Source organism: Odocoileus virginianus, chromosome 20 (assembly GCF_023699985.2).
Source record: "Odocoileus virginianus isolate 20LAN1187 ecotype Illinois chromosome 20, Ovbor_1.2, whole genome shotgun sequence".
Taxonomy (NCBI): Eukaryota; Metazoa; Chordata; class Mammalia; order Artiodactyla; family Cervidae; genus Odocoileus; species Odocoileus virginianus.
Genome location: NC_069693.1, coordinates 45,207,791 through 45,225,395, shown reverse-complemented (window position 1 = coordinate 45,225,395; position 17,605 = coordinate 45,207,791). Strand labels below are relative to the sequence as shown.

The window sequence follows — 17,605 nt, the reverse complement described above, 5'->3', positions numbered from 1 at the left end:
TGGTGACAAGCCCCCGGGCTCTTCTGATGGGTTGGACTTCTTGGTGTAGTGGGTTAGGAAGAGGGCAGTGTTTTAGGAGAGAAGATTTCAGCGGCTCTGTCTTTTGCAAGTCAATTGGAAAAAGACCACCAAAACACATCTACTTTCACTAACTTGTGGGAAATATGTGTGATTTTCCTTTTTTTTTTTCTTGTTACTTTGTGCTTTCTAACATTTCCTTGTAAACTTTTTTGGTAATAAAAATGTTACAGAGACGTGTAGATGCGTGCATACATACAGACAAAAGCATGAGCCACAGAAACCTGGGAGAAGTGAGGGCAGAGGATAAGTTGTTAGTTTTCTTTTCTGTTGAGTGGCCCCGGGAGAGGGAGTGGGGCGGGAGGTCCCCCCTGGCACCTTGGAGAAGTGGTTAAAAGCAGGCATCACCCCACTCACAGAGCCCACAGTGTGTGAGTGCCAGTCTGTGCCAGCACTCTTCACCCCAGGTCTCTGAGGCACCCACCTTGCACCCATGGAGCGATATATTGCAGGTTTCTCTCTGGCACTTGCCAAGCACTATAGTCTGTGCTGCTGGGGATACTCCTTTTTGAGGCTGAGTAGATTTTGCTCCACGCCAAGAAGGTCTCTGCTATATACAAGGAACAAGTTCTCCCTCTTTCTTTCTGAAGGAGAGCAACATTCTCTTCTGAGAAGGGAGATTTCTCCTTGCTGTTCCAAAGGTGTCAACAGAATGTGCCCGTGGATAAGGATGGAAAAGCTTAGGGCAGAGTGAGTCGGCCCAGGTGGAAGCCTGAGACAGTGGGCAGTCAGATGGAGGTTCCAGGCAGAAATTCCTCTTCCAAATGGCCCTGAGAGGGAATGAACCAGTCAGAAGTGAACCCTAACCCAACCATGTGTTTTTCAATCCAAGGCGCCCAAAAAGAAAGGGAAGAAAGGCAAAGGCAAAGGCACGCCGATTGTTGATGGGCTGGCTCCGGAGGACATGAGCAAGGAGCAGGTGAGTGGGCTGGCCGGGCCATGGCACCATGCTGGGGTGGATGGGATGGGTTTGCTGCCCCATGCTGGTCCTGGGAACTTCTTTTAGAGCACAGCACCCCAGCTCCTTGTCTGCCTTCCCCTCAGTCTGGCTCCTGCTGTCTGTCCACACCAGGACATATGAAACAGTGCAGCATGTGTACATGGATAAACTTTTCTCTAGGGTAGTAGGAATTTGGAAGGAAATGTTTTTCTGATAAAAAAGCTATTTTAAGTTTTCTTTCATTCTTACCCTTTTTAGGCCCCTGCTGTTTACAGAGATGTTAATCATAGTACATACACTTACAACATTCTCATTTATTTGATTTACCATTACACACTGTGAATTATTTTAGGCTGCTTGTTCATTTCGATGACATTAAGAGCTAGGGAACATGATTTGATTAATTACAGTTCAATTGAAAGGCTCCCAAAACCTATAATCGGTACAACACATGAGAGCAAGTGTGGTCTGGAAGTGTTCATGACCCTTACTTTTTTATTTTTATTTTTTCCTTACTTACTTTTGATGGTTTTAAGATAACAGAAATCAAAGGAGACTGATCAAGGCATAAGACCTGAAGATGGAGAGCTGGGCGGAGGCCCTTGAAAGTGGTGAACAGGCTCTGTTTCTCACACAGGGAAGCCATGGGCAGTGTCTTCAGAGGGTTAATGAGGTCAGGTTGTGCTTTGAGGGGGTCATTGGGGCTGCCTCATGGAGGTTGGCTTACCCACCATGTTGCCCCAACAGTCGGACTATTTCCTGCCTACGGGTTTACTTCCTGTCCTGTGCCATGGCAGGGGTCAGTCTGCAGAGCTTGGAAGCTCTCAGGGTCCAGGCAGGAGTGAGATGAGAGATTCAGGGCAGCTGTGGCCAGGTCTGAGTTTGGCAATAAGGAGTTTATGATCTGAGCCACAGTCACCTCCTGGTCTTGTTTTTACTGACTGTATAGAGCTTCTCCATCTTTGACTGCAAAGAATATAATCAATCTGATTCTGGTGTTGGCCATCCGGTGATGTCCATGTGTAGAGTCTTCTCTTGTGTTGTTGGAAGAGGGTGTTTGCTATGACCAGTATGTTCTCTTGGCAAAACTCTTTTAGCCTTTGCCTTCCTTCATTCTGCACTCCAAGGCCAAATTTGCCTGTTACTCCAGGTGTTTCTTGACTTCCTACTTTTGCATTCCAGTCCCCTATAATGAAAAGGACATCTTTTTGGGGTATTAGTTCTAAATGGTCTTGTAGATCTTCATAGAACCATTCAACTTCAGCTTCTTCAGTGTTACAGGTCGGGGCATAGACTTGGATTATTGCCAAATTCAGACTTAAATTGAAGAAAGTGGGAAAAACCACTAGACCATTCAGGTATGACCTAAATAAAATCCCTTATGATTATACAGTAGAAGTGAGAAATAGATTTAAGTGACTAGATCTGATAGAGTGCCTGATGAACTATGGACGGAGGTTCATGACATTGTACAGGAGACAGGGATCAAGACCATCCCCAAGAAAAATAAATGCAAAATAGCAAAATGGCTGTCTGAGGAGGCCTTACAAATAGCTCTGAAAAGAAGAGAAGTGAAAGGAAAAGGAGAAAAGGAAAGATATTCCCATTTGAATGCAGAGTTCCAAAGAATAGCCAGGAGAGATAAGAAAGCCTTCCTCAGTGACTAGTGCAGAGAAATAGAGGAAAACAATAGAATGGGAAAGACTACAGATCTCTTCAAGAAAATCAGAGATACCAAGGGAACATTTCATGTAAAGATAGGTTCAATAAAGGACAGAAATGGTATGGACCTAACAGAAGCAGACAATATTAAGAAGAGGTGGCAAGAATACACAGAAGAACTGTACAAAAAAGATCTTCATGACCCAGAAAATCATGATGATGTGCTCACTCACCTAGAGCCAGACATCCTGGAATGTGAGGTCAAGTGGGCCTTAGGAAGCATCACTACAAACAAAGCTAGTGGATGTGATGGAATTCCAGTTGAGCTATTTCAAATCCTAAAAGATGATGCTGTGAAAGTGCTGCAATCAATATGCCAGCAAGTTGGGAAAACTCAGCAGTGGCCACAGGACTGGAAAATGTCAGTTTTCATTCTGATCCCTAAGAAAGGCAATGCCAAAGAATGCTCAAACTACCACACAATTGCACTCATCTCACACGCTAGCAAAGTAATGCTCAAAATTCTCCAAGCCAGGCTTTAACAATATGTGAACCATGAACTTCCAGATGTTCAATCTGGTTTTAGAAAAGGCAGAGGAACCAGAGATCAAATTGCCAATATCCGCTGGATCATCGAAAAAGCAAGAGAGTTCCAGAGAAACATCTATTTCTGCTTTATTAACTATGCCAAAGCCTTTGACTGTGTGAATCACAATAAACTGTGGAAAATTCTGAAAGAGATGGGAATACCAGACCACCTGACCTGCCTCTTGAGAAATCTGTATGCAGGTCAGGAAACAACAGTTAGAACTGGACATGGAACAACAGACTGGTTCCAAATAGGAAAAGGAGAGGCTATATATTGTCACCCTGCTTATTTAACTTATATGCAGAGTACATCATGAGAAACGCTGGACTGTATGAAGCACAAGCTGGAATCAAGATTGCTGAGAGAAATATCAATAACCTCAGATATGCAGATGACACCACCCTTATGGCAGAAAGTGAAGAAGAACTAAAGAGCCTCTTGATGAAAGTGAAAGAAGAGAGTGAAGAAGTTGGCTTAAAGCTCAACATTCAGAAAACTAAGATTATGGCATCTGGTCCCATCACCTCATGGGAAATAGATGGGGAAACAGTGGCTGACTTTATTTTCTTGGGCTCCGAAATCACTGCAGATGGTGACTGCAGCCATGAAATTAAAAGACTCTTACTCCTTGGAAGGAAAGTTATGACCAACCTAGACAGCATATTAAAAAGCAGAGACGTTACTTTGCAAACAAAGGTCCGTCTAGTCAAGGCTATGATTTTTCCAGTAGTCATGTATGGATGTGAGAGTTGGATTGTAAAGAAAGCTGAGGGCCAAAGATTTGATGCTTTTGAACTGTGGTGTTGGAGAAGACTCTTGAGAGTCCCTTGGACTGCAAGGAGATCCAACCAGTCCATCCTAAAGGAAATTAGTCCTGGATATTCATTGGAAGGACTGATGCTGAAGCTAAAACTCCAATACTTTGGCTATCTGATGCGAAGAGCTGATTCATTTGAAAAGACCCTGATGCTGGGCAAGATTGAGGGCAGGAGGAGATGGGGATGACAGAGGATGAGATGGTTGGATGGCATCACCGACTCAATGGCCATGAGTTTGGGTAAACTCCGGGAGTTGGTGATAGACAGGAGGCCTGGCTTGCTGCAGTCCATGGGGTTACAAAGGGTTGGACATGACTGAGCGACTGAACTGAACTGAACTGTCACCAGGTTGCTGCAGGGTTACCCTGTGGGCGTTGGGCTCCAGAGCTGTTTTCTGATTTTTGGAGACAAGTGAGAAATCCAGATATTTATAAGAAGTCTACATATCGAGTGAGGGAACATCCAGCATGAGCCGGAGTCAGGAGGAGCCTGGTTTAGATGATTCACTTGAGTGACATGAAGGCAGCAGGCCCGTGGGGTCAGGACTTTTCCTGGGGAGCCAAGCCCCACCCCAGCCCTGGTCCTCCCAGTCTCCTGGCTGCCCTTCCTTGCTGAGTTGTTGTCTTGGCCCTCTCTTGAAGTAAGACATCTGGTTTCCTTGTGGGGAACATGGTTATCATAAGAGGGAAACTTTATAGCCTGGGCCTGAGGTTATGCTTAAAAGATAGCTATTCTTGCAAGTGAGAGTCTCAAGAAGCTGGAAATCTGTCCTTTTTCTTTTTCTTTTACCTATATGCAGATTTGCATTTGGCTCTGGATCAAACCCTCTTCACTGTTTCAGATCTACTGGTTTTGTCTGCTATTTTTTGCTTGACATGTATCTTTAAAGGTGAAAGGTTTTTACATTTTATATCATTTGTATGAAAATATTTGCATCATTTTCATATCTTTGTATCATAGGCCCCTATGACCTTCTGGCTGATACACTTTTGTTTCTCAATCATGCTATTTAGAAGCAACTTGGATCATGTCCATTTTAGTTGTTTGCTGTTGTAATAATGGTGTTGCTAATACCTTTAAGTGGAACGCTCCTGTGTTCTTTTGAGAAATTTCTTTAGTGTAAATTCCCAGGTTTGAATAAAAGGATATAATCATGTTATGACTCTTGGCCAAATACAAGAGATTTCTGCTGTCTGCGGGATGTCCCCTGTCCCCAAGCCTTCCCAGCCCTCTGTGTTAGATTCTCTCTTTTCACTCATGGTTTACTTTGAGATGAGAGTGGCGCCCCTCACCGTCTTCCTGGCCTTTCTGTGCCCACTCTCTCCTGGCCATGGCTGGGCCTTCTGGCTGCCTCACCCCGCCCTGCCCTCCAGGTGGAGGAGCACATTGGCCGCATCCGGGAGGAGCTGGACCGCGAGCGAGAGGAGCGCAACTACTTCCAGCTGGAGCGCGACAAGATCCACACTTTCTGGGAGATCACGCGGCGGCAGCTGGAGGAGAAGAAGGCTGAGCTGCGGAACAAAGACCGGGAGATGGAGGAGGCCGAGGAGAGGCACCAGGTGGAGATCAAGGTGAGGGGGCCAGTCCGATTCCACGGGAGTCGCCGCACGGCAGAGAAGCTGGCCCGAGGTCCAGGGGCGTGGCCATGCCTTGCTTTGGGCAGTCACCGCCCTTTGTGTCCTTTGACATTGGGAACTCGAAGGTATTTTTTAATAACAAAGCAGGTGTGTCCAGGTGAGCATGTGAGCCTATGTGTGCAGGTTGAGAACTGTGTAGAGGTGTGCAGGTGGGCACGTGTGTGCAGGTGAGCCTGTGTGTGCAAGCGAGCCTGTGTGCGTAGGCAAGCATATGTGTGTGCAGGTGAGCAGCCGCCTTCCTCCTCCCCCAGGTGTATAAGCAGAAGGTGAAACACCTGCTCTACGAGCATCAGAGCAGCCTGACGGAGATGAAGGCGGAGGGCACCGTGGTCATGAAGCTGGCGCAGAAGGAGCATCGTGCACAGGAGGGGACGCTGCGCCGGGACATGCGGGCGCTGAAGGTGGAGTTGAAGGAGCAGGAGCTGGCCAACGAGGTGATGGTGAAGAACCTGCGGCTGGTAGGTGCCAGGGCAGCTGTGAGCGCGTCGGGGACTTAGCCACACCTGGGAATTTATGGTTTTGTATAAAAAGCCTGCCGGTAGGCAATTAATTGAAATGTTCGGCAACAACAACTGCATCAGCCAAACAAACCCCTTTGGGGCCAGGTGCAGAGTTCTGTCTCAGACTTGAGCGACCGGTTGACTTCCCAACAGGGAGATCCAGCCTGGGCTGCTGTCCACGTGCTGCTGATCCTGGGCCCCTGCAGTGAGCCGCCTGCCAGCCCTTCAGCTGCTGCGGCCTTTGTCCTATGAGCTGTGCTGACAAGCACCTCGCTGGACTTGGAGATTCTTTGGTCCTGTCAAAGGGAGGCTGAGGGGTTCTGGGTGGAGGTTGGAATTCCTTCCTAAGCGCCTGTAGCACACCAGGCCTGGCTCTGATTGTGGGTGTTCAGAGGGTGGGGCTGACAGAATGCCTGCCCATGTGTGGCTGATGGTCAGGAGAGGACAGGCCGCCCCGAGACAGAAGACAAAGTAAACTGTCAAACACGCATCACAGGTCCGTGGGCATGAGTGCTCTGGGAGATAACAGGAAGATAGGCAGCCCAGCCTCAACTGAATCTAGGAACACTCAGTAATATTGCAGTTTTCCGTGAAGCTAGCGGGTGCTAAAGATGTGGTCCCTCAAGGGGCCTGACCATTTTGACAGAAGCACAGTATGGGCTGGCTTCCACCGAGTGTGGTCTCTGCTTACCCAAGGCACGGTGTGGAATAGTTACATGCTCAGAGCGCCTCTCTGCATGAAAATAAAGTAAAATTTAAGCCTTTTATTCAAACTTTATAGCTGTCAGAGTAATTTGTCCTGGTGTTCTAAGCCAAAGCAGGTCAGTACCAGATGGGGCGCCTGCAGCTCTGGGTAGGTCTGGCCCTGCTGCCCAGCCTGTGGGCATGGCCAGGGCGCGAGTGTCATCAGCATCTTCCCCAGTCCATTTTGAAACGTGGAATTTCCCAGAACCTCATTCCTCTGGGCTGGTCCTGAACTCGGGGGTGAGGGCCCAGCCGCAGCAGCAGCCGCACAGGCTGTCGGTGCCGGTGAGGAGGGGGCCCAGGCATGGGGCCGGCGTCTCGGCTGGCGTCTGTCCCGTCCCTTCTGGCCTCCAGTGACAGCTCGCTTCCGCCTCTGCAGAAACACACTGAGGAGATCACCAAGATGCGCAACGACTTTGAGAGGCAGGTGCGAGGTCAGTGCTTCCCGCGCTCTGCTGTGTCAGGCGGCCCAAGAGCTCCTCCTGTCAGGAAGGAACTGCCCTCCAGTTAGAACAGCCCAGACAGGCGGAGTGAGAGGACATGGTCATTTCCAAGGCTGGTGTCCATGGGAGGTGGGAGGCTGGGAGGACGCCCCATCCCCGCTGCGTGCCCCGCCCCGGCACACAGTGACTCCTGGAGCAGGTCGCCCAGCTTAGGGGGCAACATGCCATCCCTCCTGTCCTGCAGAGGCGCTGACCTCAGCCACAGTCTGGCTGGATGGCCGTGGTCTGTGCCCGCTGGCACCGGGTGACGCTTGGCTGTCGGGATCCCTGAGGCAGGGACTGATCAGCGGTGCCGGCGACAGGCAGAGGAGGGCATGTGCTGGTGCCACACAGCGGGAGAGGCGCCCCGCCCTGTCCCGCTGTCGGCAGCCTCCAGCCCCTGGGAGGTCTCCCGCCTTGGGCACAGCCGCCATCTGTTCTTGTCGCCACGGCACCAGAGGCTCTGCTCAGCTGCTCTGGGTGCTGCTGCCTTTCAGAAATCGAGGCCAAGTACGACAAGAAGATGAAGATGCTTCGGGACGAGCTCGACCTGCGCAGGAAGACGGAGATCCACGAGGTGGAGGAGAGGAAGAATGGCCAGATAACCACGCTGATGCAGCGGCACGAGGAGGCCTTCACCGACATCAAGAACTACTACAACGACATCACCCTCAACAACCTGGCTCTCATCAACTCCCTCAAGGTGCCGCCGGGGCTGCCTGCCACCTCGGGCCCACACCTCTGCTTGTAGACACACCTGGCCTCCAGCAGCCCCTGATTGAAACTCACAGATCGTGAGTCCCCTCTCATGGTGGGCAAGTCATGCGCCCATGTGCACCAGGGGTGTTGTTGCACCCAAGTACTGGCAGTGAGCACAGCATAAGCTCTCAGTTTGCATGCAGGCCGCATTACTAGAGAATTCAGAAACTATTCTCCGTGTTTACATACAGAACACATGCCCCAGGACCATCCTTTCTGGGCAGGAGAGCTCGCAGCCTCTGTGCAGGCCACAGCCCCTGGTCCTGCCACCGACCCCCTGCTCCCCCTGGCACCCACAGGAGCAGATGGAGGACATGCGGAAGAAGGAGGAGCACCTGGAGAAGGAGATGACGGAGGTGGCCATGCAGAACCGGCGCTTGGCGGACCCCCTACAGAAGGCTCGAGAGGAGATGAGTGACATGCAGAAGAAGCTTGGGGGCTATGAGAGGGACAAGCAGATCCTGGTGGTGGGTTTCCGCTGCATTCCCAGCCCTCCCTGGTGTGAAGGGGCAGGAAGGTTGGGCAGGTGTCTCCCAAGTCCCAGAGCGGAGCCGGCCCTCGGGGCACCAGGGGAGGTGCTAAACCCCTCCGTCCCTTGCTTGGCGACCTGGGGGCACGTGGGGTTGGCACCTGTTCTGAGAGCCAGGTGGCCCTTGGCCACCATGGTGGGGCTCGGTCCATTGTGCCTGGGAGCTGTTCCCTCTGACGATCACCTCACCTGGTCATTCCTTGGGAGCAGCATCGTGTGGGTGCCTGAACTGGGGGTGCTTTCTGACCCTTCTCTCCAGTGCACAAAAGCCCGTCTGAAAGTCACTGAGAAGGAGCTGAAGAGCCTGAGGTGGGAGCACGAGGTGCTGGAGCAGCGATTCATCAAGGTGAGCTCCTGGGGTGTCTGGGGGGCTCAGGGACGTCTGGGGGCCTCCTGGAGCATCAGAGTCTCTGGGACATCTGGGGACCTCTTGGGGTGTCTGGGGGGCTCCCAGCACATCTGGGGGGCTGGCAACTCATCAAGGTGGGCTCCAGGATGTCTGAGGGCCTCCTGGGGTGTCTGGGGGCTCTGGGACATCTGGGGGGCTCCCGGCATGTCTGGTGGCTCCTGGGGTATCCGGGGGGCTCCCGGTGTGTCTGGGGGCTCCCAGGGCTTCTGGGGGACTCCTGGCATGTCTGGGGGCTCCTGGCACATCAAGGGGACTGGGTCCCTGGCTCTGGCCCCTCCCCGTTCTGCAGGGCTGTCAGTGGGGCTCTCAATGGACGAGCTTGATGTCTCAGCAGTTCCCCACTGCTGTCCCCTTGGGCTGGCCTCTGAAGCAGCAGTGGCCTGGCCCATCTCTCATCCCTCTGTGTGTCTCTGAGTCCTAACCCTTTATGTGTGCATCGTAGGAAGCCTGTGGGTGAAAATGCAAGGCCTTGGGGTTGCACGCTGGTCCTCACACATGGCGCGAGCACCCCAAGTTCTTCTAAACTCTTGAGTGTGCTGGTGTAGGACCTTGCTTCCCAGAAGTGGGGGCACCTGACATGCCCTGCCTACTCCTCTCAGCCCGCGTTTCTCTCCAGAGCAGCCTGTGTCCCCTGGTGAAAATCTCTTGTCAGTCCTTGCTGCTGCAGGCACACTGTTAGGTACATCTTTGTGCGGTGTGTGACCCTTTTCGGAATGGTGATTCCTAGCAGGGGAATTGCTGGGTCAGATGGCTGGTGTTGAGAATGTGTATGGTCTGCCCAAGGAGTGTTCAGAGTTGTGGCCTCATCCATGGTTTCCCAGGGGGCCGTCCCCCACCCCAGGTCCTCACTGACGGGCCTGGGTGTGTGTGTCTCACTGAATGTGCTTCTCTGTAGACAGCCGCCCTGCTTGCTTGGTTCCCAGGGTCTGGCTGAGGGCAGAGCACCTCGTGTGTCAGCTGTTAGCACCTTTTCCACTGAAACACTCTCGCAGACTGTGATGGTGGAAAGGACCCAGTTCCTCGGGAACATCCCACAAGCGGCTGGATCTGGAGTCACCCCCAAGGGGCCTCCGAGGGTCCTGCAGGCAACAGGGAGACGCTGCTCCTGCTGGTCAAGGTGGGCATGAATCGGGAGGAGGTGGCTCAGGCAGGCTCAGGCCATGTAGGTCTGCATTCTCTGCCCCTTGTCCTCCGTTTGCACGTGTACACAGTACGTGAGAGAGGCAGTGTCCTAGAAAACCAGGGTCATCAGGTTTTTTTTTTTTTCTGTTCACAAGGAATTTTTTTTTTCCATTTATTTTTATTAGTTGGAGGCTAATTACTTTACATCATTGCAGTGGTTTTTGTCATACATTGAAATGAATTAGCCATGGGGGTCATCAGGTTTTAAAGAGCAGAGGGCCTGGGAGTGGACGGAAGCAGATGTGAGATGTGACAGTGTGGTCAGAAGGATGGGGTGCTACAGGTTTGCAGCACAGTGCTCGTCGCTCCTAGCAGTGCTGTGTGTTTTTTACGGGCGTGGAGAACATTCTGGAAGGAGTCCCAGCCAGTGCTCAGATGGTGGCTTCTGGCAAGTGGGGTTTAGGAGGGTTGTTTTTTCCTGTTACACCCCTGCTACGTCTTGACTTCTAAATGTGCACAGTTAAAAGAAGACGTGTAAGCATATTGTCCTTGGTGGGCAGGCAGCTGGCTGTAGGATCTGGGGCAGACGGAGTGGACCCCCTCAAGGCCCTCCACCCCAGCATTGCTGAGTCTGAGGCCCTGATCTCCTGTGGAGATGATTGGGGCGGGGTGTGGTCCTGAGCCTGCTGCCCAGACCCAGGGCAGGGCTGGCCCTGGCTTCTTGGTGGGAGGGTCTCTCTGCAGCTTGTCCCGGGGGCCCTGTGGCTTCCTGCCAAGCCTCCCAGAGGTGTTTTCTCCTGCCTCCCATGGTGTGGACACTGCACTCCTTTAATTTTTTGTGGAGAGTGGGGCTCGGGCACAGACCTGCCTGCCTGTGGCCAGGTGCTGGGGAAGGCGGGGGCATGGCCCTGCACAGAGCAGGAGGGGCTTCCTGCCAGTGAGGTGCCCCCGCCTTGCAGGTGCAGCAGGAGCGGGATGACCTATACCGGAAGTTCACCACGGCCATCCTGGAGGTGCAGCAGAAGGCGGGCTTCAGGAACCTCGTCCTGGAACGCAAGGTGCAGGCGCTGGTTGCCGCCGTGGAGAAGAAGGAGGTGCAGTTGAATGAGGTGCTAGCGGCCTCCAACCTGGACCCTGCGGCTCTGACCCTCGTGTCCCGCAAGCTGGAGGTAGGCCTCAAGGGCTGTGCCTGGGGCTCCGTCCCTCCAGGGCAGACCCTCAGTCAGCCTCGGGGAGGGGTGGTTGTGGTTTCCTGGCCAGAGCGCCCAGGCCCGTGTGCACCATGGACGCCCAGCTCCAGTGTCTTCAAGGTCTCCCCAGCCCCTCCTTGGCCTTCCAGCCCTCCTAGCCCACGTCCACTGCCCGCTCCAGCTTGGTCTCTTAGCTGAGGTCATAGTCGCCATCAGCTTGGACACTGAGCTGTGCTGGAAGAGACCACGGCAGGCGAGAGGTGGCCTGTGCGGCGGGTGGTGGGAAGGCTTCCCTGGGAGGCATGCCTGAGCACAGGCTGAGCGTCTGTCCCCTCGAGCGTCCGCAGTTGTCTGTGGCGTTCCCTTGGGGCGGGCTGTCCTGGGCACTGGGCACCGCTGGTAAAGGACAGACAGGGCCTCTGTGCCCACGGGCCAGAGGGCCTGACTGCACCTGTCAGGGGCCCCGCCCAGAGCTGGGCCTCGACCTGCTGCTTCCTGACCTGGGATGTGTCACAGAAAGAGTGGATGACGTGGACAGGGGTCTCTGGTGTTGCCAGGGTGGCATGGCCTGGCTCTGGGGTCCTGTTAGGCCCGAGGTTAGGTCCCCTCGGGGTCTGGGGGGCGGACACACACCGGGGTCTCACTCTGAGGCCTTCCCACGGCAGCCCCTCCCTGTGTGGATGTCCCCCTGGCAGGGCCAGGCCACGGTTCCCTGATGCCTTCCTCTCCCCAGGACGTTCTGGAATCAAAGAACAGCGCCATCAAGGACCTGCAGTACGAGCTGGCCCGGGTCTGCAAGGTGCGGAGAGCCCCCCAACCCCTCCCTCACCCGGGAGCCCCCTGATCTTGACGCTGACCCCCCAGATCAGGGTGCTGACCCAGCCTGAGGCCATCTGTGCCCGCCCGGGGTCACTGAGCCTGTGTGTGGCCTAGAGTCTCTGCTGGCGCCTCCCAGCACACAGCCTGCTTAGTGTCCTGTGCGACCCTTGCTCTGGCACCGTGGTGCTAGCCTGGCCTCTGGGGCGGTTGCCGGGGGGTTCTCTTTGCTCCCCCAGGTTAGCGTCCACGTCCTCCAAGCAGGGGCAGTTAGGGCTCCAGCCTTGCTTGACCACTCTTGGAGACTTCCCGCACAGTGCCCTGACCCTGGTACCGTCTGTGTCCTGCACCAAGCGTATCCAGCTCCCCGGCCGAGCCCACAGCTCTGTCAGGGCCTGGCCTGTGGGGACACAGATGCAGTGCTGCCTACAGAGAGAAGACACCCCACAAGTATGACTCAGACACAAGCCCTGGGTCTTGGAGCCCCAGGTGAAGGCATTGCCATCGTGGGCACTGGGCTCCATGGTGACCAAATCCCCTGGCCTTCCCTGCCCATTGGGCCCTCCCCAGGTCCTCTGGCAACCCTGATGTGTGCTTGCAGAAAATTAGGGCCATGCACTGGGTGTGTGCAGCTCTCGGGAGAACTTCCGTAACCCACATCTGATTGTCAGGAGGGCTGAACCCCAGAGAAGGAGGAGGGCCGGGGCCCATCCTCTGAGATCTCCTGGAGCCCGGTCCTTGCTCGCCCTTCCATCTCAGCTCCCAGCATCTTGTCGTGGTGATGCTGAGGACAAGGTGTCCCTTTGAGCTTTTGTCCTGAGTCAGGCTAGGCTCTCAGCATGTAACGTGCTCCCCTCTTCACACCCTTAGCACCACCTTGTGAAATGTGCTCTTTGAAAAAAAAGTAGAGGGGACAGAGATCCTTCCTGCATTGGTCCTGCCAGCATCATTGCCCAGACCTTGGCTTTTCTGGGAAGGGGGAAGGGAACAGATACTGACAGACACAGTGGGGAGTGTGGTCCCCAGGAAGGCAGGGACGGTGAGCCTGAGTGAGAAATGCCTGCGGGAACCAGGAACTCTTGAGTGCACCCCCTCTTCAGCTTCCCCAGCCGTGAACCAGGGATGTTACCGGAGGTCCCACACATGAAGTAGTTGGGTAGCGCCTGATGAAGTTCTTAGACTTGGGCCATACTTGTTCTGGACAGTAGGGAAGCCCCTGGTTATCTTCCAGCTGAGCTGGGAGGTGTCTTTGCATGGCCATCACCACCTGCTCACCTGGAACCGCACTTCCAGGGGGTGGAGACTCAGTGACTTCAATCCTCTTGGCTTAAAAGAGTGGCTCCTTCCACAGGGCTTCTCTTGGGTGGGTTTGGTCTTAAGGACACCAGTCACTGGGGCTTGTCCTGCTTGCTTTAATCATCCCCTGGAGAGTCATGTGGTCTGAAAAGCTTTACATGCCTGTTTGCGCCACTAACTGCTGAGCAAATGCTCTCCTTAAGACTGGGACATTAAGAAGAAGAGGGGAATGACAGACACGGTCAGCACAGGCTGAGAGGCCATGTCTCTCAGGCTGACAGCCTGATCAAAGGGGGGCTGTTAGAAAGCAACAGGATGCCCCAGTGGAGTCACTTGTGGGAGTCCGACCAGGGCTTCTGCCTGAACTGACTGCCACCTCGGCCTCCCCAGGAGTGGAGATTCCGACCTATCAGCCTGGGGCTTTCTCGTCAGCACTAGGGAGGTGACCTGCTAAAGACCCCCGCCTCCCTCAGGGAAGGCACCATTGCAGGAAGGTGGCCGCACCCTGCCCCTCCACGCCCACTGAGCCTCCCATCTTGTGCAGCTCCTTGGACCGCCCTTCTGTTTAATAAGTGGCTGTTGCCGACTCAGGAAGCCCCGAGTAGAGCTAGTTAAATCTAAATCTTTAAACTTAAATAAATGTTCATGGGCCTGGGCCTGGCACAGTCAGCACCTGGAAAACGGGGCTGGGTGGCCTGAGCAAGGGTCACCCTGGCTACCCACCCCCAACAACACTGCTGTGTCCCTCCAGGCCCACAATGACTTGCTGCGCACGTATGAGGCGAAGCTCCTGGCCTTCGGAGTACCCCTGGACAACGTGGGTTTCAAGCCCCTGGAGACCGCTGTGATCGGGCAGACGCTGGGACAGGGCCCCGCAGGACTTGTGGGCACCCCAACGTAGCCCCAGCCCGAGTGAGGTCCCCCCACAGCAAGGACAGTAGGTATTTGTTCTGTAGATGTGCGTCGTCAGAGAATGAAAGTTTCCATGTATGCTGCGTGTCCTCATGTGTGGCTGTGTGGAGAGGTGCCCCCAGTGCTCCCCCAGTGCGCACACCTGCCCCTCATCCCCCCAGGGGCAGCTCCCACCAAGCTTGCCTCATGACCGAAGCCAGCAGATGTCAGCAGCAACTTTATTGAAGCCTGTGTGACACCTGGCCCTGCGACATGGGGCCAGAACGTCCCAGGGAGAGTGTGACCCTGGTGCCCATCAGGAGCTTGCCCGCCCCACTGCTCGGGGGTGGCCCGGTCTGCCGTGGCGCCGTGTCCACGCCCACAGGCTGGCTGCCGGTCAGCTGCTAGCTCCCTCGGTATGTGGTGTAAGACCACGGGCTCAGCAGCAGTGGCACGTGGAACTTGTGGGTCTCGTTTGTGATGGTGAAAACGACCTGCGGGCAGAGGGGGCACTGGAGTGGACACAGCCTGGCCCAGTGGAGACAGGGCTGTGGGTGGGGCTGGGGTCTGCCCAGAGGAAGCACTCAGTCTGAGGGGCCCATGGGCCTGAAGGTTCCCAAGGGTTAGGACCACCCTGAACAGGTCAGGCAAGGGGACAGAGAGCTGGAAGGGCTCGGGTGAACCTCTGTCCTCCTAGGCTGAGTCAGCCTGACCGTGGGGCGGCGCGGCGCGGGCGTGGTGTGGTCACGGCCGGGAGCTCAGAGCAGGTGCTCGTTGGGATGCGGGGGCAGAACCAGCCTGCGGGTCACAGTGCATCTCGGGCCTCCACCCATCTGGCCCTCACCTCCACGTATGGGTAGAAGCTCTCTTGGCCCCTCTTCTGCCAGTAGCCCTTGGTGTCAAAGGACAGCTTGTAGGTGCCCGCCTTCATCTGGCCTGGAGGGAGGAGCCCAGGGCAGCGGCCGTCATGATCTGTGCAACTGGGGAGAGGGGCGTTGCTGCAGAGGGGTCCCCGCCTGGTCTCCCGGGCCCATGTGCCCAGTGGCCAGACTCAGACCTGGGTGAGTAGGGCCTGGGTGGCTCTGCAGCAGGGCAGTGTCCAGGACCAGGGCTATGTCCCCTCACTGTCCTTAGGGAACCCCAGAGAAGAGAAGGGAAAGAACCTTCCCTTCCCCCCACTTCATATCTGGCACAAAGACTTCACATTTTCTCTATGCATAAGTGTGCTTATTTACAAATTAAAAAAAAAAATAGATTGTACTAGCCGTACTGTTTCATAACATGTGCTAAGTCACTTCAGTCGTAACCAACTCTCTGTGACCCCTGAACTGTAGTCTACCAGGCTCCTTTGTCTATGGGATTTCACAGGCAAGAGTACTGGAGTGGGTAGCCATGCCCTCCACCAGGGGATCTTCCCAACCCAGGGATCGAACCCACGTCTCTTAAGTCTCCTGCATTGGCAGGCGGGTTCTTTACTGCTATCGCCACCTGGGAAGTATTAAAAACCAAGTACTTGCTGTTTACTACATTGCACTTTCTGGGTGAGTAACTGTGTCCAGGCTGGCATCCGCATGCCATCCGCATGTTTCCAGCTGCAGCGCTGGAGGCTCTGAGGGCCTCTGCTCATTGAGAGGCCATGCTCTCAAGTGTCCGTGCTGTGATCAGCATCAGCAGCATTTACCAGCACAGTTTAGGGGTTGGGAGTGGCTCTGTGTGGCCCCATGTGTTCCTCCACGCTCAGATGTGACCTGCACCCCCCTTTAATGAAGGGCTCCATAGCCTCAGGCCCCAAGCCTTTGAGGTCCACCAGGGGCAGGGGCCTCCTGCCTCACCCTCCACCTCCTCATGTGTGGATGGGGTTCCTGTGGGGTCGGCACACAGGGTACTGTGTGAACCTAACAAACGTCCAGTGCTCAAAAGCTGCCCAGCACAGGTCACCCGCCAGTCACGGTGATGACCAGGCCTTTCTGATTCCTCCTCAGGCCTCAACTGGCCAGTGGACAAGCACAGACAGCCCTGTCCCAGCGCAGCGGGCACTCGGGGTGTGAGCTCTGCCAGCACGGTTGTAGCATGACCAGGACTACTCAGCCTGTTGAAACAGAGGCTCTGAGAGTCTGCAGGGAGACCGTCTGCGGGAGGCCCTGCGACTTGCCGGCCATGCCCACACCCCTTGCCCTGGTGCAGGGACCCTTGCGAGGGTGGGTGGGTGAGGGGTGTTCTGGATTTGAGCCCTGCCCCAGACCACCCTCCTACCTGTTTTTTAGCTCTGTCCACTGCTGGCCATGGTCCTCGAGCCTGGACAGACGGAGGTAGAGGCCTTGGGCCGGGAGCCCTGAGGCAGTGTCTAGCACGTGTGTGGTCAGCGGGCTGCTGCCTGGCTCCATGCCTCTGTCCTGGGCCATGAGAGGGGCAGGGATGTGCTTGTGGGGCAGACCTTGTGTCCACACCCCTTGGTAGGAGGCAGTGCCTTGGAGTAAACAGCCTGCGGATCAAAGTCCCAAACTGCCCTGGCTGGGGTTGGGTGGATGGGCTGGGGGTGGGAGTGGAATTGGGTAACACACTGCCATACCGCAGTGCTGATCCCTCCCCCTCCTCCCGGCACCGAAGGGGTCTCCACACCCAGAGCACCCTGCCCACCTTCAACCTCGTCAGGGCCTGGGTGGCCTCAGGGGCTTCTCTCTGAACCCAGCTCTGTCCCCTGATGCACGGGCCACCTCACCTTAGCCCCAGGTGGAGGAGAGATTTGTCCCCCTACCTCCCGGGAGCCCACGTGTCGCTGGAGAGTCTGCAGCCGCTGGGTGGCCCCAGAGCTCATGCCGGCCGACCTGGGGACTGGCCGACCTGGGGACTGGCGAGGAGGCCAGAGGTCACACCACACCGCCACCTCCAGAACCTCCCCGGGAAGTGCTGCCCTGGCACCTCCCACGTGTCCAGCCAATCCCGGGGAGGAGTGGAAGGTGCCCACCCAGGGGGTCCTACGGGGGCTTCTTGGTGGTGGTTGCAGGGGGCAACAGAGCGAACCAGCGCGCAGACCTACGGAGGCTCCTCAGGGCGGAAGTGGAGTGGCCCTGCCACGTAGGGTTGGGAGTAGGGGTGGGGTACGCGGGGCGGGGCTCAGGGACAAGGGGGTGGAGTGCTGGGCG

At 55.3% G+C, this 17,605-nt stretch overlaps 2 protein-coding genes across 9 annotated transcripts in view; one reads left to right on the top strand and one right to left on the bottom strand.

Moving 5' to 3' along the window:
• The window catches only part of GAS8 (growth arrest specific 8), a 47,808-nt gene that overhangs the window by 4,583 nt on the left and 25,620 nt on the right, over nucleotides 1–17,605 (top strand). For 3 of the 6 annotated variants that reach the window (XM_070451369.1, XM_020885270.2, XM_020885272.2), the window contains exons 2-11: nucleotides 911–997; nucleotides 5,461–5,658; nucleotides 5,976–6,182; nucleotides 7,348–7,402; nucleotides 7,948–8,153; nucleotides 8,509–8,676; nucleotides 8,998–9,084; nucleotides 11,229–11,438; nucleotides 12,193–12,258; nucleotides 14,323–15,727. In XM_070451369.1, the coding sequence (XP_070307470.1) occupies nucleotides 911–997; nucleotides 5,461–5,658; nucleotides 5,976–6,182; nucleotides 7,348–7,402; nucleotides 7,948–8,153; nucleotides 8,509–8,676; nucleotides 8,998–9,084; nucleotides 11,229–11,438; nucleotides 12,193–12,258; nucleotides 14,323–14,472 (1,434 nt within the window). In that variant the 3' untranslated portion in view covers nucleotides 14,473–15,727. Of the gene's footprint in view, nucleotides 1–910; nucleotides 998–5,460; nucleotides 5,659–5,975; nucleotides 6,183–7,347; nucleotides 7,403–7,947; nucleotides 8,154–8,508; nucleotides 8,677–8,997; nucleotides 9,085–10,070; nucleotides 10,265–11,228; nucleotides 11,439–12,192; nucleotides 12,259–14,322; nucleotides 15,728–17,605 lie in introns of those variants that run through there. The other 3 variants (XR_011482252.1, XM_070451368.1, XM_070451370.1) reach the window with 3 other exon arrangements.
• On the bottom strand, nucleotides 14,683–17,531 carry LOC110132112 (5-hydroxyisourate hydrolase-like). Of its 3 annotated transcripts, none has more exons than XM_020885273.2 (5): nucleotides 17,428–17,531; nucleotides 17,182–17,310; nucleotides 16,716–16,855; nucleotides 15,307–15,442; nucleotides 14,683–14,956 (listed from the first exon to the last, which is right to left on the bottom strand). In XM_020885273.2, the coding sequence occupies exons 2-5, from the start codon at nucleotides 17,275–17,277 to the stop codon at nucleotides 14,867–14,869; spliced, it is 462 nt and encodes a 153-aa protein (XP_020740932.2). In that variant the 5' UTR covers nucleotides 17,278–17,310; nucleotides 17,428–17,531; the 3' UTR covers nucleotides 14,683–14,866. The 3 variants fall into 3 exon arrangements, with proteins under 3 accessions (XP_020740932.2, XP_020740934.2, XP_020740933.2); XM_020885275.2 differs by having other exon boundaries at nucleotides 17,218–17,310; XM_020885274.2 differs by having other exon boundaries at nucleotides 17,442–17,510.